This window comes from Ranitomeya variabilis, chromosome 5, assembly GCF_051348905.1.
Source record: "Ranitomeya variabilis isolate aRanVar5 chromosome 5, aRanVar5.hap1, whole genome shotgun sequence".
Classification (NCBI taxonomy): Eukaryota; Metazoa; Chordata; class Amphibia; order Anura; family Dendrobatidae; genus Ranitomeya; species Ranitomeya variabilis.
Window position 1 is genome coordinate 52063066 of NC_135236.1, and position 25068 is coordinate 52088133.

General features: G+C 46.0%; 2 protein-coding genes across 7 annotated transcripts in view; one reads left to right on the forward strand and one right to left on the reverse strand.

Annotated features, from left to right (window-relative positions):
* Positions 1-9: 9 nt before the first annotated feature.
* Positions 10-24018, reverse strand: SMIM44 (small integral membrane protein 44). Of its 5 annotated transcripts, none has more exons than XM_077261959.1 (3): positions 23931-24018; positions 1856-2099; positions 10-1356 (listed from the first exon to the last, which is right to left on the reverse strand). In XM_077261959.1, exons 2-3 carry the CDS (start codon positions 2094-2096, stop codon positions 1118-1120), a joined length of 480 nt encoding a protein of 159 aa, XP_077118074.1. In that variant the 5' UTR covers positions 2097-2099; positions 23931-24018; the 3' UTR covers positions 10-1117. The 5 variants fall into 5 exon arrangements, with proteins under 5 accessions (XP_077118074.1, XP_077118075.1, XP_077118076.1 ...); XM_077261960.1 differs by lacking the exon at positions 23931-24018 and adding an exon at positions 10318-10462; XM_077261961.1 differs by lacking the exon at positions 23931-24018 and adding an exon at positions 5300-5481.
* Positions 10336-25068, forward strand: part of SYCE2 (synaptonemal complex central element protein 2) — a 35581-nt gene continuing 20848 nt past the window's right edge. Inside the window, exons 1-3 of one of the 2 annotated variants that reach the window (XM_077261956.1) lie at positions 10336-10474; positions 12348-12437; positions 21887-22097. In XM_077261956.1, the coding sequence (XP_077118071.1) occupies positions 12355-12437; positions 21887-22097 (294 nt within the window). In that variant the 5' untranslated portion in view covers positions 10336-10474; positions 12348-12354. Of the gene's footprint in view, positions 10611-12347; positions 12438-21886; positions 22098-25068 lie in introns of both variants that reach the window. The other variant, XM_077261955.1, reaches the window with a different exon arrangement.

Sequence of the window (25068 nt, forward strand, 5' to 3'; positions counted from 1 at the left end):
ATGGAATATGCTCCTCACTCCTATTGCGACATGGAGTCTGCTCATCCCACTACAAGGTGACTTTTGGGAAGAGAGGAGCTACATGACATGGAGTCTGCTCTTCCCACAAAAGGTTGACAAAGGAGGGAGGAGCTTCATGTGTCTGGCCCTCCCACTACGGGTAACAGTCAGGAGGGAGGAGCTATGACATGGAGTCTGCCCCTCCCACTAGAGATTGATAGACAGGAGCTTACATAATTTGGCATCTGCACCCCCCCCCCAGCACAAGGTGACACGTTAAGAGGTAGGAGCTACATGTACTGGAGTCTATCCCCTCCAACCCCAAGGTGACACAGGAGAGAGGAGCTACATGTGTCTGCCCCTCCCATTACAGGGTGACAGTCAGGAGGGAGGAGCTATGTGACATGGAGTCTGCCCCCCATCACAGACTGATAGGGAGGAGCCACATGAACTGGCGTTCAGTATTTTACATCAGTATTTGTAAGCCAAAACCAGGAGTGGGTGAAAAATGCAGAAGTGGTGACGAGTTTCTATTATGCGTTTCCCCTGATTGTTCCACTCCTGGTTTTGGGTTACAAATACTGAGATAACATACCGAATGTGTGAACGTGGTCCAAGTGAAGATTACAAGATGCCACTTTCTAACATGACCTCTGCCCAGGGGAAGCATGAGTCCATGTCTGTTCTAAAATATATGGATGAGCGTTTCCTTGAGAAGACGGTCACCCCCTAAACTTGCGACTGGTCCAGGGTGGCCCAGTAAGGATTAGGAGTGTCCCCTCGTTCCAGTTACGGCTCATTCATTTTAACGGCACCAGAGCCAACTCTTCATAGGGGGGAAAAAAAAGCATTGATGTTTGGGCGGGTGGGCACTGGAATAGAAAATTGGTTTCCTCAGCGCTAGGAATTAGAAGACCTTAGGAAAAATAAATATGGCTTCCTCAAGTTTTCTATTGTGAGGTCATCCTCTGACAAGGCCTCGTTCACTCACACCCCCACGACTACTGAGAGTCAGGTGTAGACTATGACGTAAGCCCTGATGCCCTCACCCCCACTGTCTGCAGGACACCGACGGGTAACTCGGATCTCGTCCGATGTGACTAGAGCTCGGCTGCAGTCATACACTTTGCAGGGAAGCTTTCCTCTGGCCACAGTCTCTGTTGTATGATGATGGTGGGTAGGAGAGGCTGGTGGGAATCTCGTGGCTTGTGCCGATAGGCACGCACACGGTGGGCTGCTCCGGCAGGCAGTAAATACTCAGTTTATCTGCAGATAGAGGCAGGAGACATTTCCTCATGGGCGGCAGGTCAGGCGCGGGATAAGCCTTGCTGTCTGTCTGCGGTCCCAGGATGCAATCTGTAGAAGAGATGGCATAGTATGAATACATGTACGGTGACACCGCGGCAGAGTCATCTATACTGGATACTTGGCTGGGACATACTCATTTTTCAGGACCATATATATATATATATATATATATATATATATATATATATTTTTTTTAAATTGCATTTCAGTTTTTGTCTAGTCCACATAGAATGAAATGATAACCTGAGTCTCCCTAATGAGATGTTCCCCACACGACCATGCCGTGTTAATGAACCCATGGCCGCTTTACCTGATCTGTGTGACAACGGATCCCAACAAATCCCATGCAATCCTACTGACTGGTAATGGAGACTATTAGGTTTTATCTTCTACCAGAACGAGAGAACTGCAGACAGTCTTTGTCGCTCTTTCTACAGCTGGTAGATCATTATACACATTATATGGCGGTATTATGGGATGTAAGAAGATGATGAATAAGTATAAGCTATTCCTAAAGAAACCCAAAACGGTAGACGACCGGCCACACCTGCGATGTCGTGTGCCAAGTCTTTGATGAGATGTCCCACTATGGCGTACACGGCAGCTACCACCACCACAGCTGCCATGAGAAGATAGACGACCGCTCGTGGAAGAGGGATGAGCTCCATTTCCAGAGGCTTGTAGTCGGCGTACGAGGGGCTGTCACTGGAGACGGAGTATTGGTATGAAGACTGTGCCTGCGCCCGGCTGGCGGTGAAGTTCAGGGTTGAACCGGGGACGACCTCCATATCCTGTACATAAGACATAATTAGTCTTTACACGTCTATCCCACCAAAATCCTGTATATAATCGTACATTGACCATCCTCCCGATTACACACGTTCCACAGAGAGTTCCCAATATAAAGATGTCTCCTAGTGTGGGGGGGTTTATCCAAAAGTCCTACTATTTCTCAGGCGGCATACACGCATAAACACAGTGTTACCATCTGAGAGAAATGGACTGATTTTTAATTTTTCTTCTCCTCAGGTGTCATCCCACTTGCATCCATTTTTTTTTCCCACCAAAGCAGATAGGCGGTATGAATGTTTTTTTTCATCCATTGACTCTTCGGGATGGAACTCGGATGGAACGCTGAAGCCCAAAGTCTGTGTTCCTTCTGATTTACACCGATCCCCATTGATTTCAACCCCTTTCTGCAAAAGGGCATATTCAGACCAGGTCCCCACATGTGGAGGGGGCTCAGAAGCTGTACTTTCTTCCCAAGCGGCAGATACCGGCTATATTTGTCTCGTGACAGGCATGGCTGGAGAAGAGTTCTGTCAGCTGCTGTTAACCATTTAAATGCTGCTGTCAATCTCTGACAGTGGCATCTAAATGGAACGTGTGCCTGTGCCCAAGCGTACCGGTTCCCATTGACCCACCGTGACAGGATGCTGAAGACTTCCAGCCATAGTCATTTTGGTCTGACGGATGTTTTCACTATACCCTGCGATATTTATTGTAGGATATAGTATAAGCAATCAATGGATCACATGTTGAAATCTCCTAAGGGGCCTAATAAATAATGTAAAAAAATAAATAAAAATGTTTTTAAAAACTAAAAAAAAATATAAAAGTTCATATCAACCCCATTTTCCAATGTCCAAAATAATAAAACAAAAATTAAACCTATTTAGTAGTTTTTTTGTCATTTCACGTCCCTAAAAAAATTGTAACGATAAGCAATAAAAGCATTGTATGTACATAAAATCAGTATCAATAAAAATGTTGGTTCACCATACAAAAAACAAGCCCTCATGGCCCCATCAACACAATTTTACTGGCCTGTGAAAATAGGGACATAGCGCAAAAAATATATATACATTTTTTTCAATATTCAGAATTTTTTTTTTCAGCACTTAAATATAAAACAAACGATGCATATTTGGTATCGCCGTAATCTGACTGACGTGAACAATCATGTTTCCAGATCATTTTTACCGCACAATGAATGCAGTAAAAATACAACCCACCCAAAAAAACGTTGGAATTGCATTTTTCCCCTCATTTCATCACATTTGGAACTCTTTTACTATGTTTTAGTACATTACATGGTAAAATGAATGATGCCATTCAAAACTATAACTCGTCCTGCAGAAATAAAAAAGAAGAGCCCTCACATGTCTAGGTCGATGGAAAAATAAAAAAGTTGTGGTTCTTGAAAGGAGGCAAGAAACAAAATAACATAAAAGGGAAAAATGAAAAGTTCGCTGGGTTAATAGCCGAGTGTTATCCTCAAAATCGGATCAGAGTAGGACATAGGCCACGTTGACACTATCAGTATTTGGTCAGTATTTTACCTCAGTATTTGTAAGGCAAAACCAGGAGTGGGTGATAAATGCAGAAGTGGTGACGTGTTTCTATTAGACTTTCCCTCTGTTCCACTCCTGGTTTTGGCTTACACATACTGATGTAAGATACTGACTGAATACTGAACGTGTGAACGTGACCATACTCTGAGTCTCACGGATCTTGCTCTTGGATCTGTGAATACCTCCATTGTACTCTATGGGTCCCAGCATCGGGACATGTCACACGGACATGTAAATGAAGCCTAAATCCAAGTATCCATCATCTAATATCTGTTTATCCATCCATCATCTCATATCTAACATCTATCCATCACCTATTGATCTAATTATTGATTTATCTTCCATCCATCTATCCAATATCTATCTTGTCTATCCGTTCTTCCATCCAACCTTTCATCTTTCAAGAAACGTTTGATAATTAATTGTACAAGTTTCAGAGACTACATGTAGTAATATTTTAGCGATTGGACCAGCCGCACCCTGTCAGGACACCTGACATTGGCAGGTACTACCCAGTATGGTTTTACATGGCGTCAGAAGAACTCAAAGGGTTCCGTGATAACTCAAGAGTGCACAAGATTCCAAGCTTTCGAGAGGACCTACGTCTTATCGGATCAGATGTATAACTCAAAGATCTTGGGCTCCCACCTGCCATATGCCCCCTCAGAAAACCGGGCCCAGGTGCAATTGCTACCTCTGACACTCCCACATCTACACCCACTTTAGATTCCCACTTTCCAAGTATGGAGCAGGATAGTACTCACTGTTCAGCAGCTGCAGGCTCCCTCTGTTAAGCCCGTGTATTTCTCGCAGCCTTCAGCTCATGAAGCAGATAATGACTGCTTTCTCATTACCGTGTGCCGCCGGCACAGCTCAGCTGCTGACATAACTCAGGATTACAGGGCAACAGCCTCCAGGAGAGATGATGCCAACTGTTACCACCGCCTAATCCCTACGTCACATCGCAATATGTTCCCATTATACTCCCAGAAGTTAACCCCTTAACGGCCAGGCAGTTTTTCATTTTTGCAATTTTAATTGTCCTTTCCTCCCCTTCTTCTAAGAGCTGCAAGTTTTGTATTTTTTTTTTCCGTTGACATACAAGTATGAGGGCTTTTTGAATGACGCCATTTATTTACCATATATGTACTCAAAAATTTAAAAACAATCCCAAGTGCGTTAAAATAGTTAAAAAAAAAAATTAAACCATTGCTTTTGGAGTTTTTGTTTTTGGGCCCTCATAGTGCCCTGATAATGTGATTGTTCAGATCGGTATGATTATGGAGATATGAAAGTTGTGTAGGTTTTATATACACAAACATATATATTAGTTTAAAAAAAAATCGAAAATTCATTAAAATACATATTGTGCTGCCATTTTCTGAGGCGTATGACTTTTTATTTTACTGCTGATGGAGCCGTTTGCGGGCTTGTTTCATGTGGGATTAGCCTGATTTTTTATTGATACCTTTTTGGAGTGCATGCGATGTTTTTATTGCCTTTTGGGGGGGAATGGAAGGGGTAGTGCGGCCACAAAAAAATGTCAAGATGATGTAGGTCACAGACATAAAGCAACCTAACTGAGAGTGGAAAGGAGTTCACGGTTTCGACAGCATAGCTGAGAGTGGCGCTCTTACATGGATCCAGGACAGGTGAGCCCTTATCGGTGAGTGGGCCAAGACTGCCACCCCCAATGGCTATGCCACGCAATATTCTTATAATTCATTTTCCTAACTTGTTACGTCAAAGCACCAGACCGCTAATAGTATTCTCCTAGACTCTGAGTCCGAATCTGAAGACAACCTGGGAAAGAAGAAAATGAAAAATATCAGCAGTAAAATAAAGTTAAAGGGAACCTGTCACCACGTTTTTGGAAGATGGGATAAAAATAGCGTTAAATAGGGGCAGAGGTGGGCGTTACATTAGTGTGTGTGTTATGCGTTTATTACCCACCTAAGTTGCCGAAATAACTTTGCAAAGTCTCCGTTTTCGCCTGTCACTCAGGCTGGTCAGGTCGCATGGGCGTTGTCTTCCCCCAGATTTGGCGTAGTTTTCCGTTGGTGGCGTAGTGGTGTGCGCATGCCCAAAGTCCGGAATCCTCTTCCAGGGGATTTAAAATAGCGCGGTGTTCGTTATTGCATTGGTGATCGGTGGGCGCGGCCATCTTCCTTTGGCCGCGCGTGCGCAGAAGCGGCGCTCTGCTGGCCGCGGCTTCAGGAAAATGGCCGCCGCGATATCCATCTGCGCACGCGCGGCATCCCGCGGCCATTTTCCTGAAGCCGCGGCCAGCAGAGCGCCGCTTCTGCGCACGCGCGGCCAAAGGAAGATGGCCGCGCCCACCGATCACCAATGCAATAACGAACACCGCGCTATTTTAAATCCCCTGGAAGAGGATTCCGGACTTTGGGCATGCGCACACCACTACGCCACCAACGGAAAACTACGCCAAATCTGGGGGAAGACACCACGCCCATGTGACCTGACCAGCCTGATTGACAGGCGAAAACGGAGACTTTGCAAAGTTATTTCGGCAACTTAGGTGGGTAATAAACGCATAACACACACACTAATGTAACGCCCACCTCTGCCCCTATTTAACGCTATTTTTATCCCATCTTCCAAAAACGTGGTGACAGGTTCCCTTTAAAGGAGCAATAACGGGGTTTAGGCCCAAAATGTTTGCACTGAATAAAAAATTAGTGCATTTCCAGGAAATGTTGCATCGTTGCCACCTAAGGCTTCAGTGCACACGCTGGCTTCTAATTTTTTCACTAGTTTAGGGCTTAAAACGCAGCTCTTTGACTGCTGCATTGCGATGTTTATTAAATTTATGCACCCTGTTGAGAAACAATGAGAGGCTGGGATGTGGTTTTGCCAGTACAAAAAGATAGTATACTGGGCGATATAAGCTTTTTTTAACACTGAAACTAATAGCGGGCGTAATATGGCTGTGCATCAGCGTATGTCTGAGGTAAACGTCAGGGAATCATCCTGATTTATGTCACCAGCTTTATATAGTCACAATGGCGGCTGATTAAGTGGGAACGGCCGCCATTATTATTATTATTATTATTTATTGTTATAGCGCCATTTATTCCATGGCGCTTTACAAGTGAGGAGGGGTATACATAATAAAAACAAGTACAATAATCTTGAACAATACAAGTCATAATAGGTACAGTAGGAGAGAGGACCCTGCCCGCGAAGGCTCACAATCTACAAGGGATGGGTGAGAATACAGTAGGTGAGGATAGAGCTGGTCATGCAGCGGTTTGGTCGATCGGTGGTTACTGCAGGTTGTAGGCTGTAGGCTGTAGGTTGTAGGCCATTACCCCTCTTGTGGCTGCCACTGGGGAAATGTGGGAAACTGGTTGTCAAGATGGCTTCCCAATATGTCCAGAGCGGTACTGCATTTTGACTGACAACATTTCGATCTGATTTAACAATAAGAAGTGTTTTTGTCATCTCCACTGCAGCCATGATATATATATATATATATATATATATATATATATATATATATATATATATATATATATATACACTGCTCAAAAAATAAAGGGAACACTTAAACAATAGAATATAACTCCAAGTAAATCAAACTTCTGTGAAATCAAACTGTCCACTTAGGAAGCAACACTGAATGACAATCAATTTCACGTGCTGTTGTACAAATGGAATAGACAACAGATGGAAATTGTCGGCAATTATCAAGACACCCTCAATAAAGGAGTGGTTCTGCAGGTGGGGAACACAGACCACATCTCAGTATCAATGCTTTCTGGCTGATGTTTTGGTCACTTTTGAATGTTGGTTGTGCTTTCACACTCGTGGTAGCATGAGACGGACTCTACAACCCACACAAGTGGCTCAGGAAGTGCAGCTCATCCAGGATGGCATATCCACAGCTGTGGCAAGAAGGTTTGCTGTCAGTGTAGTGTCCAGAAGCTGGAGGCGCTACCAGGAGACAGACCAGTACACCAGGAGACGTGGAGGGGGCCATAGGAGGGCAACAACCCAGCAGCAGTACCGCTACCTCAGCCTTTGTGCAAGGAGCACTGCCAGAGCCCTGCAAAATGACCTCCAGCAGGCCACAAATGTGCATGTATCTGCACAAACGGTTAGAAACCGACTCCATGAGGATGGTCTGATGGCCCGACGTCAACAGATGGGGGTTGTGCTCACAGCCCAACACCGTGCAGGACACTTGGCATTTGCCACAGAACAGCAGGATTGGCAAATTTGCCACTGGCGCCCTGTGCTCTTCACAGATGAAAGCAGGTTCACACTGAGCACATGTGACAGACGTGACAGAGTCTGGAGATGCCGTGGAGAGTGATCTGTTGCCTGCAACATCCTTCAGCATGACCGGTTTGGCAGTGGGTCAATAATGGTGTGGGGTGGCATTTCTTTGGAGGGCCGTACAGCCCTCCATGTGCTCACCAGAGGTAGCCTGACTGCCATTAGGTACCGAGAGGAGATCCTCAGACCCCTTGTGAGACCACATGCTGGTGCGGTTGGCCCTGGGTTCCTCCTAATGCAGGACAATGCCAGACCTCATGTGGCTGGAGTGTGTCAGCAGTTCCTGCAATATGAAGGCATTAAAGCTATGGACTGGACCGCCCGTTCTCCAGACCTGAATCTGATTGAGCACATCTGGGACATCATGTCTCGCTCCATCCACCAATGTCACGTTGCCCCACAGACTGTTCAGGAGTTGGCGGATGTTTTAGTTCAGGTCTGGGAGGAGATCCCTCAGGAGACCATCCACCGCCTCATCAAGAACATGCCCAGGCATTGTAGGGAGGTCATACAGGCACGTTGAGGCCACACACACTGCTGGGCATTATTTACTTGTCTTGAGGCATTTCCACTGAAGTTGGATCAGCCTGTAATTTGATTTTCCACTTTCATTTTGAGCATCATTCCAACTCCAGACCTCCATGGGATATTAGTTGTGATTTACATTGATCATTTTTAGGTTTTACTGTTCTCAACACATTCCACTATGTAATGAATAAAGATTTACAACTGGAATATTTCATTCAGTGATATCTAGGATATGGGATTTTGTTGTTCCCATTATTTTTTTGAGCACTGTATATATATTATTACTGTTATTTATTTTAAATTGTGTTATTAATATAGCTATGCATATATATATATTACTATTATTCTCACTATTTTAATTGTATTGGAATCATTTTATCTCCTTTTCTCTGTGTGTGTGTGTGTGTGTGTGTGTGTGTGTGTGTGTGTGTGTGTGTGTGTGTGTGTGTGTGTGTGTGTGTGTGTGTGTGTGTGTGTGTGTGTGTGTGTGTATATATATATATATATATATATATATATATATATTCAGAAGAAGTCCATAAGAAATGATGAGGGCACTCACCGCAAAGAATATACGAAAGTTCCTTTATTGAAGATAAAACATCCAGACAACGGTCATGGCCGGGGGAGAGGCAACTCGTGCGAGCAGGGGTGGACAACGGCCGTTTCGCGCTGTCTTGCGCTTCAACGGGTCCCGGCCATGACCGTTGTCTGGATGTTTTATCTTCAATAAAGGAACTTTCGTATATTCTTTGCGGTGAGTGCCCTCATCATTTCTTATGGACTTCTTCTGAATTTAAAGACTGTTTTCCCTGAAGGAGCACCCCGCAGCTAATACGGTGTTTTGCAGCACAGAGACCATCGTTGTTCCCGCAGTGGTGAGTTTGCGATATTGACCCGACTAGGGTAGTGCCGCTATTTTTTCGTATCTTTTGCTTGGGATATATATATATATATATGCACACATATCTATATACACAGGGAAGTAAATAAAACATTACAAATGTTTACATTTAAAAACATATACATTTTTTATTATTTTACATAGTTATCTACACAGGGAAGGAGAAACTGCATAAAGTAATATTAGTAAATAATAAATATATTTTATTTATATAGATAATACATAGATAATAGATAGATCGCTACATATATATATGCATATAAATATATAGATATATGTGGATACATGTATATATTTCTGAATATTTTTATTTTAATATTTTGTATAGTTCTATACACAGGGAAGGAAATAGAATATATTATTTTAGCGTTATTTTTTATAGTTTATTTCCTTCCGTCTGTAGACAGATATATGAAATACACAACTATTGTTTTAGTTATATAGAGTTCTGAATTGAACATTTATCCCAATTTTTTTCCCCACAATTTTAATTTTCCCATTATTAACCATTATCAGTGTACAGTCGCTTCCCTTCTTGTCCGTTTACATAATACCCCCGAAGCTTATCATTTTCTGAACTACAATGGTGGAAAAATTGCCTCAAAACAAGACATTCCCTCAAACTAGACACTTCCAGCTTTTATTTCCCGCCTAAAGCAGCAGATCAAACCACGCCCCTCCGCAATACACGCCGTACTCTTAAACCACGCCCCTCCACAATGCACGCCGTACTCTTAAACCACGCCCCTCCACCATACACGCCGTACTCTTAAACCACGCCCCTCTGTATTAACCGAAGTAATCTGAAACCACGCCCCACCATATTACCCGCAGTAGTCTGAAACAACGTCCCTTCACAGGAATCTGAAACCACGCCCCTCCGTAGTAGCTGCGGAGTCAAACCACGCCCCTCCTCATTACCCGCAGAAGTCTCAAACCACGCCTCCTCAACTCGTCTCCTGCGGCTCTTTAGACCTCGCACTCCGCAGTCTCGTCAGCCATTTTGAATACATCGGAAGCTCCGCCCCTTCCGATTTCCCGCCTTCTGTCGCTCTGAGGAGAATTCAAAAACGACCGGGTATATAAAAAGACAAGTGGCCGCCATGTTTGATCACTCATGAGCGTGGTCCTTCTCATCTAACTGTTCTGTGTGACGTTTAGATGAGCTTATTACCCTATGAAGCCTGATATATAGTCATAGCTCATATGTTTCTGTAGGTTTCAGGCTATTTCATTGCACTAAACATGTAAAGTGTACGTTCACCATTATAGTGATGTTGGCGCCGCAAAGACGCTGTCCCACATTATATATTACCATCCCGAGCAGGTTTACTCCTGTTTTTCCATCTACATCGCCATATCGGGGCCAAGTTGTATTTTTCAATATCACAGTTAATTTTACCATATAATATCCAGAAAAATGTGAAAAATAAAAGTGTGGTGAAATTCCTGGTATCATGTCTCCCATCCAGGCCCCTTTCTAGTATAATGTACCACATCCTGTCCCCTTCCTGGTATCATGTCTCCCATCTTGGCCCCTTCCTGGTATAATGTCCCACATTCTGGCGCCTTCCTGGTATTATGTCCCACATCCTGGCCCCTTTCTAGTATAATGTCCCACATCCTGGCCCCTTTCTGGTATAATGTCCCACATCCTGGCCCCCTCCTGGTATTATGTCCCACATCCTGGCCCCTTCCTGGTATCATGTCTCCCATCCGGGCCCCTTTCTAGTATAATGTCCCACATCCTGGCCCCCTCCTGGTATTATGTCCCACATCCTGGCCCCTTCCTGGTATCATGTCTCCCATCCGGGCCCCTTTCTAGTATAATGTCCCACATCCTGGCCCCTTCCTGGTATAATGTCCCACATCCTGGCCCCTTCCTGGTATTATGTCCCACATCCTGGCCCCTTCCTGGTATAATGTCCCACATCCTGGCTCCTTCCTGGTATTATGTCCCACATCCTGGCCCCTTCCTGGTATAATGTCCCACATCCTGCCCCCCCCCCCCCGGTATAATGTCCCACATCCTGGCTCCTTCCTGGTATTATGTCCCACATCCTGGCCCCTTCCTAGTATAATGTCCCACATCCTGGCCCCCCCCCCCCTCCCTGGTATTATGTCCCACATCCTGGCCCCTTCCTGGTATAATGTCCCACATCCTGCCCCCCCCCCTCCCTGGTATTATGTCCCACATCCTGGCCCCTTCCTGGTATAATGTCCCACATCCTGGCCCCTTCCTGGTATTATGTCCCACATCCTGGCCCCTTCCTGGTATAATGTCCCACATCCTGCCCCCCCCCCCGGTATAATGTCCCACATCCTGGCCCCTTCCTGGTATTATGTCCCACATCCTGGCCCCTTCCTGGTATAATGTCCCACATCCTGCCCCCCCCCCCCCCCCGGTATAATGTCCCACATCCTGGCTCCTTCCTGGTATTATGTCCCACATCCTGGCCCCTTCCTGGTATAATGTCCCACACCCTGCCCCCCTCCCCTCCCTGGTATTATGTCCCACATCCTGGCCCCTTCCTGGTATAATGTCCCACATCCTGGCCCCTTCCTGGTATTATGTCCCACATCCTGGCCCCTTCCTGGTATAATGTCCCACATTCTGGGCCATTTCCAGTTATAATGTCTCCCTCCTGGCCCCTTATGGTAATAATGTCCCCTTCCATTGTGAGCTTAGCTTTAGGTACCAGGGCCCTTCAGCTTTCAACTGATACCAACAGAGTTGTAAATTCAAGTTTTTGGATCTCATTCCAAAGTCTGTAACAGAGAAGGATTTGGATACAGGAGCGTTTCTTCCTGTTAACACCCCCTTTACCAATCAGAGGGATGTGTGAGCTGTGTTTCTGCGAATGGAAAATGCCCCATTGAAGTCTATGAAGATTGATTACCATACGGTTGCATCCGCAGAGTTGTAATATTAATTTGTTACCTCTTCTTAGTGACAAAATGGCTGACTCCGAGTCGGATGACAGAGAAGCACGCGAGGCGTCGGTAAATCCAAGCACTAATAATGGCCAAACTTCCGCTGGGTGAGACTTGATCGATTCAAAATGCCTCCCTAGATATTACTAATAATAATTACTTTATTGCTATCATTCCTTATGTTTTAATTTAAAGCCACTCTCATTTCTGATGTATGCGGTGTCCTCTCTTATATTGAGAGTCTGACTCATGGGCATGTCTTCAGGGTGGAAATGCAAAAATGCATGGTAAAATTCAATGTCAGGGGTAGAGGGTCGCTTTGATGTGGTTGACTCGTGAAGACAACTTTTACTAGTGAGGCTGGTCAAGCAATTATTTGATTGCTGCGGGCAGAAGTGTATCTAGGGTTTCTGGCAGCCGGGGCAAGAATTCATTTTGGCGCCCCCCTTGGGCCGGTGGACAGTGATGTCAGCACAAGCATGTGATTTGTATACGTCTGAGCACATTCCGACTAGACGTGCCCGGCCTCACTCAGTTCATTTTCATTGAGTGAGGCCACACATGTCTAGTCAGCACGTGACCGCATGTTTGTAAATCGCCAGCACGAGAGAATCCTGACAGCGTGCAGGGCGCACTGTGAGCATTCAGAAGTCTGCAGTCACAAAGAACCTGGACAACCCCTTTAATGCTCCTAATATAAATAAAAACATGAGAATTAGTTAGTATCACAAATAACAATTACATCCAGGTACCTTATAGATGATGTTGTCTCTGGAGCCGTTCTCCTTCTTTTCTTCATCTTGTCCAGACCCCATGATGAGTTTTCTCATCCACAGCTCGTCCTTGCAGACTTCCATCTTCTCCGCTCTTTTGCAGAAAATTTCCACATGATACCCTTGAAGATATAAGTGTCATTAAAATACTCCTGAATAAAAAATTGCCCCTCACTATATTGTCTGCACAAAATATGACCCCCACATTGTCCCTCTTATAGTACATGCTCTTCATACTGACCTCTCCTTTCCATACCGGCCCCTCTTCACACTGTCCTCTCATACTGTGTCCCCCCCTATAGGGCTCAGTCTCTATACTGTACTCTCTCATCTCACTCCCCCTCCTTGGTATACTGTCCCATCCTGGCTGTGCCCTTACACTGTCCCTCCATGCTACGCCCCCACTACTCAGTTTCTATTCTGTGCCCACTCACTTTTCTCCCCCCATACTGTCTCCTCACACTATTCCCCTCCCTCCTCATACTGTCTCCTCTCACATCCCCCTGTTCACCATACTGTCTCCTCATATTTACCCCCTCACTTTCTATACTGCCTGCTCACCTGACTCCCCATACTGTGTCTGCACACATCCCATCACCCTCACTCCCCGTACTCTGTCCACATACATTTTTCACATTGCTACTCATACTGTGTCTGCCTACATTCCCCCGTTCGCTCCTCATACTGTCTGCACCCATCCCCCATACTGTTTCCTCAAACATGCCCCCCATTCTCCCATATTGTTTCCTCATACATGCCCCCAATTCCCCCGTACTGTTTCCTCATACATGCCCTCAATTCCCCCATACTCTTTCCGCATACATGCCCCCATTCCAATGCACTGTTTCCTCATATATGCCCCCCATCTCCCCCTTTGCTCTTCATTTTGTGTCCTCAAATCTCCCCCACATTATATCCCCCCATCCCCACTACAAATCTCCCCACACACAATAAATAACCCAATCTTCACTCCAAATCTCCCCAAACACATTAAATCCCCCATCCTCACTCCAAATCTCACCCCACACATAATAAATCCCCCTATCCCCACTCAAATTGTCCCCACACATAATAACTCTCCCTGTAAGAGACAGCACTGTACATAACAGCAGAAGAAGCTATATCATAAGGGACGGCACCATGGAATAAATGGCGCTATAATAATAAATAATAATAAATAATGTAACTAGTGAGAATGGTCCGTAATAAGGGATGATGTCATCTATATATATAATTGTCTAATGTCTACTTCCGTCTGTCTGTTTTTCTGTTTATCTGTCTGTCACGGAAATCCCGCATCGCTGATTGGTCGCGGCCGGCTGGGCATGACCAATCAGCAGCAGGCACAGTCCGGCTGTGAATTGGCCCCTCCCTACTCCCCTCCAGTCAGTGCCCACATAGCATTTTAGCAGTCCGTTAAACGGACTGCGTTACACCACGGCATAACTAAGGATGACGTTATACATAATTAGTGAATACACTGTATTTCTTCACCACCTTCATCTTTGCCTTCTCCACCACTATCATTGCTTTCTCCCCCACCACCCCATATAATTGCGCATTCTTCCACAACCTCCATCATTTCCTCCTTCCCCAACACTCCCATCATTGCCCATTCCACCACCTCCATCATTTCCTCCTTTACCTTTTCCACTACATCCATCATTTTCTCCTCCCCCACCATCCCCATCATTGCCCTTTCCACCACCATCATAATTGTCCTTTCCACCACCACCATCCTTGCCCATTGCACCATCTCCATCATCCTTGCCCATTTGCAGCACCTCCATCATTTTCTCCCCCTCCACCATCATCATTGTCGTTTCTACCACCACTATCCTTTTCCATTCTACCACCTCCATTATTTCCTCCCCCCTCCACCCCCCATTATTGCCCTTTCCACCACCTCCATGATTTCCTCCTCCCCCACCATCATTGCATTCTTCCCCACCACCATCATTGCCCATTCCACCTCCTCCATCATTGCCTCCCCCACCCCCATCATTGCCCATTCCACCACCTCCATCATTTCCTCCCCCCACCCCCATAATTGCCCATTCCACCACATCCATCATTTCCTCCTCCTTCACCATCCCCATTATTGCCCTCTCCCCGTCAGCTCCATCATTGCCCTCGCCTCTCCTCCCCATACACACACAAAACCATTTACCTCTCTGCACATTCACTTGCAGCGCTATGCAGGCACGCACACACACAACACACAAGCAGCACCTCTCACCTCTACACATACACACACACAGCACCTCTCCACACGCTCTGCCGCAGCATCTCCATCGCCTTCCTCTGACACAGCCGGCCGCTGAATTATGACGTCATCCAGCGGTCGCTGCCTGTGTGAGAGGAAGCGTGGGCAGGAAGACAGATCGCTGCAGATTTGCTGCTATTTTGTCTTGTAGGCAGCGGAGCTGCAGGGATTTCTCCCTGCCTGCCGCAGCCACCCTGCAGGGGCCCCCCTCCACCTCCGGGCCCCGATGCAGCCGCACAAGCGGTATGTTCGCACATGTTGGGAGCTGGCGAGCTGCAGCTTGTCTGTGCCGGCTATCAGCTTGACAGTCGGCACAGAGAACAGCCGACTCTCTTTCCGGGGGGCGGCAGAATGCAGCCGCCAGGGGAGACACTACGGACCGCCGCATTAGGCGGCCCGACTGCGCCCCCCTGCCGGCTGCGCCCGGGCCACATGCCCAGGCTGCCCCCCCTAGATACGCCACTGGCTGCGGGTCATATGCTGCTTTTTGTATACACTTTTTATACATTTGTAAAATGCCTGAAAATAACTCCAGACCTAAACATTCAGTCAGGAGGCTTGTTTCACACATCTGAGTTTTACGGCCCGAGTATGGCCCAATATCAGGGTTGGCTGTGGGTCTCCTCATCCAAACTCGCCAAGAGCCTCATTGGCATAACTGAGGGTCAGGAAACCCACAGTTCGGTTCGTACTTGGGCCGTGAAGTTTAGTCGTGTGAAAGCGGCCTAAATCTTTCTCTGTGACCTGGCACCCGACCTAGAGAGATAAGCACCACAGTGCTTAGCACAGATTTCAGATCCACGTTACTTCGGATTCCATTAATAGGGCAAGACTTGCATATTAATTAATGAACTGAGTGCCCGGTAATTCTGTTAGAAATGTTAAGCTTAGTAGGAGACTTTTCCAGCAGACGGAACACATCACGTTCAGGTCTACGGTGTATTATTTAGACAGGGACATTTTTAATTTGCTTACATGAGACATATCAATATTTTTTTTTTTCTATGAAAAGCTAGGCACAATAAGAATGTAAAAACTGATTATCCTGAAATACATGCACCATCTTGTGACCAAATTACCGGGCTGTATATAAAAGCATGTGCAAATTTGTATGTTTTTCACTTTTGACCAGTAGTACCTCCTCTCTCCCTCTATCTGACCACCATCTGCTGACTTTCTTATCCCTGTCCTTCTCACCTGTCACTCATGTCCAGCAACATGCGCACCCCCGCAGAAACCTCGCACACCTTGACACCCACACGCTCTCTGACTCTATCCTACCACTAGCATCCATATCCTCACTCCACAACACAGACACTGCCACTGCTTTCTACAATGCCACACTCGCATCAGCTATTGACATGGTCGCCCCTGTCATGCATAGCAGAGTGCGACAAATCAATAGACAACCCTGGCACAATAACATCACTAAAAAGCTTCAGCAAGTATCCAGAATTGCAGAACGGCTTTGGAAGAAAATGTATTCGCAAGATAATTTCACTGCACTCAAACAAGCAACACTCGCATTCAAATCAGCTCTCACCTCTGCTGAACAGGCCTATTTTACATCTCTTGTATGTTCTTTATCCCACAACCCCAAACAGTTGTTCAACACTTTTAACTCCCTCCTCCGCCCACCACTGCCCCCTCCCAGTTCCCTAATCGTTGCCAAGGACTTTGCCACGCACTTAAAAAATAAGATAGACCAAACAAGGCAAATCTTTGTTGTCAAACCACCACAACCCCTTTGTTTACCAGACCAATTCCCTAACCCCATAACTTTCCACTCCAAAATTACTGAAGGGGAGCTTGCTCATCTTCTCTCCAAATCACACCTCACCACTTGTGCGCTTGACCCCATCCCACCTCCTCCCCAACCTCACCACCGCACTAATCCCATCCCTAACCCATCTCTTCAACCTATCATTAACTTCTGGTACCTTCCCATTTGCTTTCAAATATGCCACAATCACACCTAATCTCAAAAAGCCATCCCATGACCCAACGCTATGTCCAGCTATCACCCCATATCCTTGCTCTCATTTGCTTCCAATCTCCTTGAGCAGCACGTCCATGCTGAACTTTCCTCTCACTTTGCATCTAACTTTCTCTTCGACAACCTACAATCTGGCTTCCATCCCCACCATTCCACTGAGACTGCCCTGACCAAAATTACTAACGACTTAGGGTACTGTCACACTCTGCAACTTTCCAACGATCACGACCAGCGATACGACCTGGCCGTGATCGTTGGAAAGTCGTTGTGTGGTCGCTGGGGAGCTGTCACACAGACAGCTCTCCAGCGACCAACGATGCCGAAGGCCCCGGGTAACCAGGGTAAACATCGGGTTACTAAGCGCAGGGCTGCGCTTAGTAACCCGATGTTTACCCTGGTTACCATCGTAAAAGTAAAAAAAAAAAAAAAACGTACATTACTCACATTCCGGTGTCCGTCAGGTCCCTTGCAGTCTGCTTCCCGCTCTGACTGAGTGCCGCCGTAAAGTGAAAGCACAGCACAGCGGTGACGTCACCGCTGTGCTCTGCTCTTACTTTACAGCCGGCAGTCAGTCAGTGCAGGAAGCAGACTGCAAGGGACCTGACGGACACCGGAATGTGAGTATGTACGGTTTGTTTTTTTTTACTTTTACGATGGTAACCAGGGTAAACATCGGGTTACTAAGCGCGGCCCTGCGGTTAGTAACCCGATGTTTACCCTGGTTACAAGCGAACGCATCGTTGGATCGGTGTCACACACACCGATCCAACGATGACAGTGGGAGATCCAGCGACGAAAGAAAGTTCCAAACAATCTGCTACGACGTACGATTCTCAGCAGGGTCCCTGATCGCTGCTGCGTGTCAGACACAGCGATATCGTATGGATATCGCTGGAACGTCATGGATCGTACCGTCGTAGCGACAAAAGTGCCACTGTGAGACAGTACCCTTACTTACAGCCAAAGCAAACAGACAATTCTCTATAATCCTCCTTCTATACCTGTCCTCTGCCTTCAACACAGTTGACCACTGCCTCCTACTACAGATCCTCTCTTCCTTTGGTGTTAAAGACCTTGCCCTATCTTGGATCTCCTCATACCTTACCAACCGCACATTTAGCATTTCCTACTCCCATACTACCTCTTCATCTCGCTCCCTCTCTGTCGGTGTCCCTCAAGGCTCTGTCCTAGGGCCCTTACTCTTCTCACTCTATACACTCAGCCTGAGACAACTCATTAGGTCATATGGCTTCCAGTACCATCTATATGCTGATGACACTCAGATCTACCTCTCTGGCACAGATGTCACCTCTCTGCTCTCCAGAATCCCAGAGTGTCTATCAGCCATATCCTCCTTCTTCTCCTCTCGCTTCCTCAAGCTCAATGTGGACAAATCTGAACTAATTATCTTTCCTCCATCTCGCACATCATCCCTACCTGATCTATCTATCAAAATAAATGAAATCACACTTTCCCCTGTCCCCAAAATCCAGTGCCTCGGAGTAACCCTTGACTCTGCCCTGTCCTTCAAACCGCACATCCAAGCTCTCGCCACCTCCTGTCGCCTCCAGCTCAAAAATACTTCCAGAATCCGTCCTTTCCTCAACCCTCACTCTACCAAAATGCTTGTGCATGCTCTAATCATCTCCCGCCTCGACTACTGCAACATCCTCCTCTCTGGTCTACCTTCTAACACTCTCGCACCTCTCCAGTCCGTCCTTAACTCTACTGGTGGAATAATTATTCTCTCTCCTCGCTACACTCCTGCTTCCCCTCTTTGCAAATCCATTCACTGGCTCCCAATTTCCCAGCATATCCAGTTTAAACTACTAACACTGACCTACAAAGCCATCCATAACCTTTCTCCTCCGTATATTTCCAAACTAATCTCTCAATGTCTTCCCTCATGTAATCTCCGATCCTCCCAAGACCTTCTTCTCTCCTCCACGCTTATTCGCTCCTCATCCAATCGCCTCCAAGACTTCTCCCGAATATCCCCCGTCCTCTGGAATTCTGTGCCCCAACACGTCCGGTTATCCACCACATTTGGATCCTTCAAAAGAAACTTGAAAACTCACCTCTTCAAAGAAGCTTACAACCTGTAATGACCAGACGGCCAACTCAACACCATTGGAGTTACTGCAACCCTCGACCTACTGTCTCCTTCCCCACAATCCTGTAGAATGTAAGCCCGCAAGGGCAGGGTCCTCGCCCCTCTGCATCAGTCTGTCATTGTTAGTTTTGTTTACTGTAAGTGATATTTGTATTTTGATGTAACCCCGTCTCATGTACAGCACCATGGAATTAATAGTGCTATATAAATAAATAATAATAATAATATTACATGCCAGAAAAAAACATGTAGGTATAGGGCTCATGCAGATGTCTCTGCAAAATCTGTCGGATCATGGATTCTCCCGACACATATTTGCAGCGCCCCAGGGTCCTGGTTGTTGCAGTAATATCATTCTCCTCTAGGGGGGAGTGATATACATAGTTACATAGTTATTAAGGTTGAAGGAAGACTGTAAGTCCATCTAGTTCAACCCATAGCCTAACCTAACATGCCCTAACATGTTGATCCATGGGAAGGCAAAAAAACCCCATGTGGCAAAGAGTAACTCCACCATGGGGAAAAAAATTCCTTCCCGACTCCACATACGGCAATCAGACTAGTTCCCTGGATCAACGCCTTATCAAGGAATCTAGTGTATATACCCTGTAACATTATACTTTTCCAGAAAGGTATCCAGTCCCCTCTTAAATTTAATTAATGAATCACTCATTACAACATCATACGGCAGAGAGTTCCATAGTCTCACTGCTCTTACAGTAAAGAATCCGCGTCTGTTATTATGCTTAAACCTTCTTTCCTCCAGACGTAGAGGATGCCCTTGTCCCTGTCTCAGGTCTATGATTAAAAAGATCATCAGAAAGGTCTTTGTACTGTCCCCTCATATATTTATACATTAACATAAGATCACCCCTTAGTCTTCGTTTTTCCAAACTAAATAGCCCCAAGTGTAATAACCTATCTTGGTATTGCAGACCCCCCAGTCCTCTAATAACCTTGGCCGCTCTTCTCTGCACCCGCTCTAGTTCAGCTATGTCTTTCTTATACACCAGAGACCAGAACTGTGCACAGTATTCTAAGTGTGGTCGAACTAGTGACTTGTATAGAGGTAAAATTATGTTCTCCTCATGAGCATCTATGCCTCTTTTAATACATCCCATTATTTTATTTGCCTTTGTAGCAGCTGCCTGACACTGGCCACTGAATATGAGTTTGTCATCCACCCATACACCCAGGTCTTTTTCATTGACGGTTTTGCCCAGAGTTTTAGAATTAAGCACATAGTTATACATCTTATTACTTCTACCCAAGTGCATGACCTTACATTTATCCCCATTAAAGCTCATTTGCCATTTATCAGCCCAAGCTTCTAGTTTACATAAATCATCCTGTAATATAAAATTGTCCTCCCCTGTATTGATTACCCTGCAGAGTTTAGTGTCATCTGCAAATATTGAAATTCTACTCTGAATGCCCCCTACAAGGTCATTAATAAATATGTTAAAAAGAAGAGGGCCCAATACTGACCCCTGTGGTACCCCACTGCTAACCGTGACCCAGTCCGAGTGTGCTCCATTAATAACCACCCTTTGTTTCCTATCCCTGAGCCAGCTCTCAACCCACTTACACATATTTTCCCCTATCCCCATTACTCTCATTTTATGTAACAACCTTTTGTGTGGCACCGTATCAAAAGCTTTGGAAAAGTCCATATATACTACGTCCACTGGGTTCCCTTGGTCCAGTCCGGAACTTACCTCTTCATAGAAGCTGATCAAATTAGTCTGACATGAACGGTCCCTAGTAAACCCGTGCTGATACTGGGTCATGAGGTTATTCCTCTTCAGATACTCCAGCATAGCATCCCTTAGAATGCCCTCCAGGATTTTACCCACAGTAGAGGTTAAGCTTACTGGCCTATAATTACGGAGTTCAGTGTTGTGATGTTACGTTCGGAGGCAAAGAAGGACAACTGAATCCAGGTATCACAAAAAAGCAACACATTTCGCACTCCAGGCCACCAGGGGGAGCTATGCTCCTATTTATTAGGGCACTCCTCACACTTAGGTAAAACTGGTTGCCTGGATAGGAAGTGAGTCACTTACTGGCTGAGCTTCGCTCAGGTAGTTAGTCCCTGACAGGGGTGGGAGCCTGTCAGAGGTCGAGTCACAAACATTTCCCCTTTAAGGACCTTTCCCTTTTACACGGACGTCCCAGGGCCTTGGACCGGGTCAGCCTCCGTGACATCCCCCTGTGAACCGAAGGACCCGGTACCGAGTACCCCGCTGCCCTGACGGGGCGATCCATCTTTCTTTGAGGCCTTCACACTTGAGTCGAGAGAGCCACGGCCAGTTTGTGCATTAGCAGCTCGTGACATCTGAATGAGGCCTAATGTTGTAATTAGGATCACTCAAATGAGCTGCCTTAACGTTTTTTTCTATTTGTAGTCTGTCGGGTCCCTCCTTCTCCACTCCTAGATCCGATACATCCACCACCACCAGCGCCTCTGAGGGGAAGACTTCTAACTGTTTCTCCGCCTTAACTGCCAATGTGGAGGCGCTGCAGAGCCGTGCCCAGAGCCTGATCGATACAATCAATGAAGGACGCATCAGGGATCAAACCATGATGAAAAATTTTAACACAAACCTCAATATCAAGGTACTAAGGGTTTATTTTCAAGAGTTTATGATTGAGAGGTTATGATAGTGATGAACGAACGTGATCTGATAAAGTTTTATTCGAGCATGCTCGCGTGATAAAAGAGTATCTTTGGCGTGCTGGAATACTATGTACCTGTTTGTTAGGCAATCCCTGCAAGTGTTGAGGCTGTTGAACAGTTGCAAGACATGGCAGCCTCGGGGACTCAAACATACTCGAGCACACTGAAGAAACTCAGCACACAAGCCTGCTCGGATAACACCTTATCAGAGCATGTTCGCTCATCACTAGTTACGAGCATTGTTAAAAAGAACTCAGTTGGGGAAGGCGCTCAGCTCAAACTCATGTGTGAAGCTGTGATAGCTGCGCTCTTTAGGTCATGACCCAGCGACCCCCCAATGTACCACTACAGATCAGTTGCAGAAAGTCAGAAACAGTTGGATTTATTGCCAACGTGCTTGTCGTGGTTGCAGTGCTTTCAGGTTGCAGTGTACCCCATTCTGTTCCATTATGCTGCGAAGAAGCAGTGGCATAGAGAAATCTTTGTTCATGCAAATTGTTCCAGGAAATGCCACCCAGTTTTTGTTAAGCTGAGAACAAAAAAAAAAAACAACAAAGTTGTGAAAAACTGCACTTCGTAGCCCCTCCTGACGTCACTAATATGTCAGAGGTCACGCAGTACTGTCTCCCCACTTTCACCTACATGACATTCCGCTCCCCCTGGGAATAAGTAATGGCAGCTTCTTACAATTTTAGACAGACACTCTCTATTCACACAGGAACAATGAGGCATGGGAAGTGATAGAGGGTGGCTCATGGGACCTCTAGCGTGGCGCAACATTCACTCACAATCCTGACAGGCTGAGAGACCCCTTTCACTAACACCTTTGAAACAGAGTCTTGCCAGCCTGATAGGGCTGCCGCCAGTTCCTGGTTAGATATAAGCCTTGTTTGTTAACAGGATTATATCGGGTCAGAAACCATCCCTGGTAGCATATGACATTAAAACGAAAACATAGACATGTTGATTTGTGGATCTAGATAAAAGAGCAGCCCATTGGATATTTAATCGCCTTAAGGGCACGCTAGACAAAACAGTAAAAACACAATGGATATACAGTGGCATGTAAAAGCTTGGGCACCCCTCGTCAAAATTACTGTTATTGTGAACAGTTAAGCAAATTGAAGATGACATGATCTCTAAAAGGGCTAAAGTTAAAGATGACACATTTCCTTAGTATTTTAGGCAAAAAAAAAAAAATATTGTCACTTTTTACATTTTAAAAATTACAAAGATAATGGACAGATGCAAAAGTTTGGACACCGTTAAACATTTGTGTGCTCAGATAGCTTTAACAAAGGTTTCAGACCTTAATTGGAGTTATGGCTTGTTCACTATCATCTTTAGGAAAGATCAGGTGTTGCAAATTTCCCAAAATCCCAACCTCATCTAACCTTTTGCCAAAAAACAATAGCCAAGGTTCTCACAAGCAGCTGCCTAGCACTCTGAAAATGGTGGTTGCCCACAAAGCAGGAGAAGATTCTAAAAAAATAGCAAAGTGTTTTCATGTTGCCCTTTCCTGAGTTCGAAATGTAATTAAGAAGTGACAGTTAACAGGACCAGTGGAGGTCAAGATAAGGTCTGTAAGACCAAGCAAAATTTCAGTGAGAGCTGCCCAAAGCATGGAGACAAATCAGAACCCCCACTTGACTGCAAAAGACCTTCAGAAAAATTTAGCAGACCCTGGAGTTGTGATGCATTGTGTAACATCCCTGCCGACATCACTGCATGGCTTCCCATCCCCCACTTATCAAACACACCAACTTACTCACCACTCTTGGTCCATGCAGTGAGTTGCGTCATCTGCTTGCTGCATGCTATAAACCACGTGTTCTCTGCTTGCTGTGTGCTTACTTCCTGGCTGTATGCTTAGGGCGGTGGCTTCCTGATTCTTAAAGAGACAGTGTGCGCATTCCTAATGTGTCCCCAACCTATTGCCCCATTGCACCTGATACTTAAGGCATCTCCACCAATGGGAAGATGCCTGAGCAACATGCAGTCTGTGTTCAACTTCTGAGTTGCCAGGTCCTGTCCTGTTTCTGCTCTTGTTTCTGTCACCTTAAGGGCAGTATACCCAGGTCTTACCTATCTTGTTTCTGCCACCCTGGGGGCTGTATATCCAGGCCTGAATCCTGTATCCTGAACTTGATCCCGTGCCTGTCTTTGTCTGAACTAAGTCCTATCCCTGAACTTGTTTGTATCCTAGTCTGGATCTTTCCCTATCCTGCTGTGTCTGTCCTTTTCCCACTCCTTATACTCGCCTTATCTGAACCAGCACCTATCTCTATTCTGTTGTCCCTGCACAATGTTAGTGCCTTTGGTGCACACTTGCTTCTTCACTGTAAGTACATGTGTGAATCTGGTCCTCTGCTCCTTCTCCTCACCTGCGGCTCTGCTCCTTCTCCGCACCTGCGGCTCTGCTCCTTATCCGCATCTGCCGCTCTTCTCCCATTACGCATCTGCGGCTCTTCTCCCATTCCGTATCTGCGGCTCTGCTCCCGTTTCGCATCTGCGACTCTGCTCCCGCTCTGCATCTGTGTCTTTGCTCCCATTCTGCATCTGTGGCTGTGCTCCTGTTCCGCATCTGCGGCTCCTTGTTTGTCCAGTCTGAACTTAGTCCTATATGTTCCCATATTCGTCTCGTACTTGCCTTTGTCCCAGTCCTTCCTGAAACTGTCCCTAGTCTGAACTGGTTCCTACCCGTCCTTGTGCCCTACCTGTGCCGTACCTGCCTGTGTCCCAGTCCTTCCTGAAACTGTTCCTGCTCGTACAGTCTGAACTGGTTCCAACCTGTCCCCATATCACACTTGTACCTGCCAGTGTTCCAGTCCGTCCTGAAACAGTTCCTGTCCCTCCAGTCTGAACTGTGCCTGCCAGAGTGTCAGCCGTGCCCGCCTGCCTGCCAGAGTG

Excerpts from the sequence above, each read along its gene's own strand:
- SMIM44 (XM_077261957.1), bottom strand. The coding sequence starts at position 2,114 with ATGTCTTATGTACAGGATATGGAGGTCGTCCCCGGTTCAACCCTGAAC. Across the intron at positions 1,357-1,855 it reads CTTGGCACACGACATCGCAG|ATTGCATCCTGGGACCGCAG; the intron begins GTGTGGCCGGTC and ends TCTCTTCTACAG.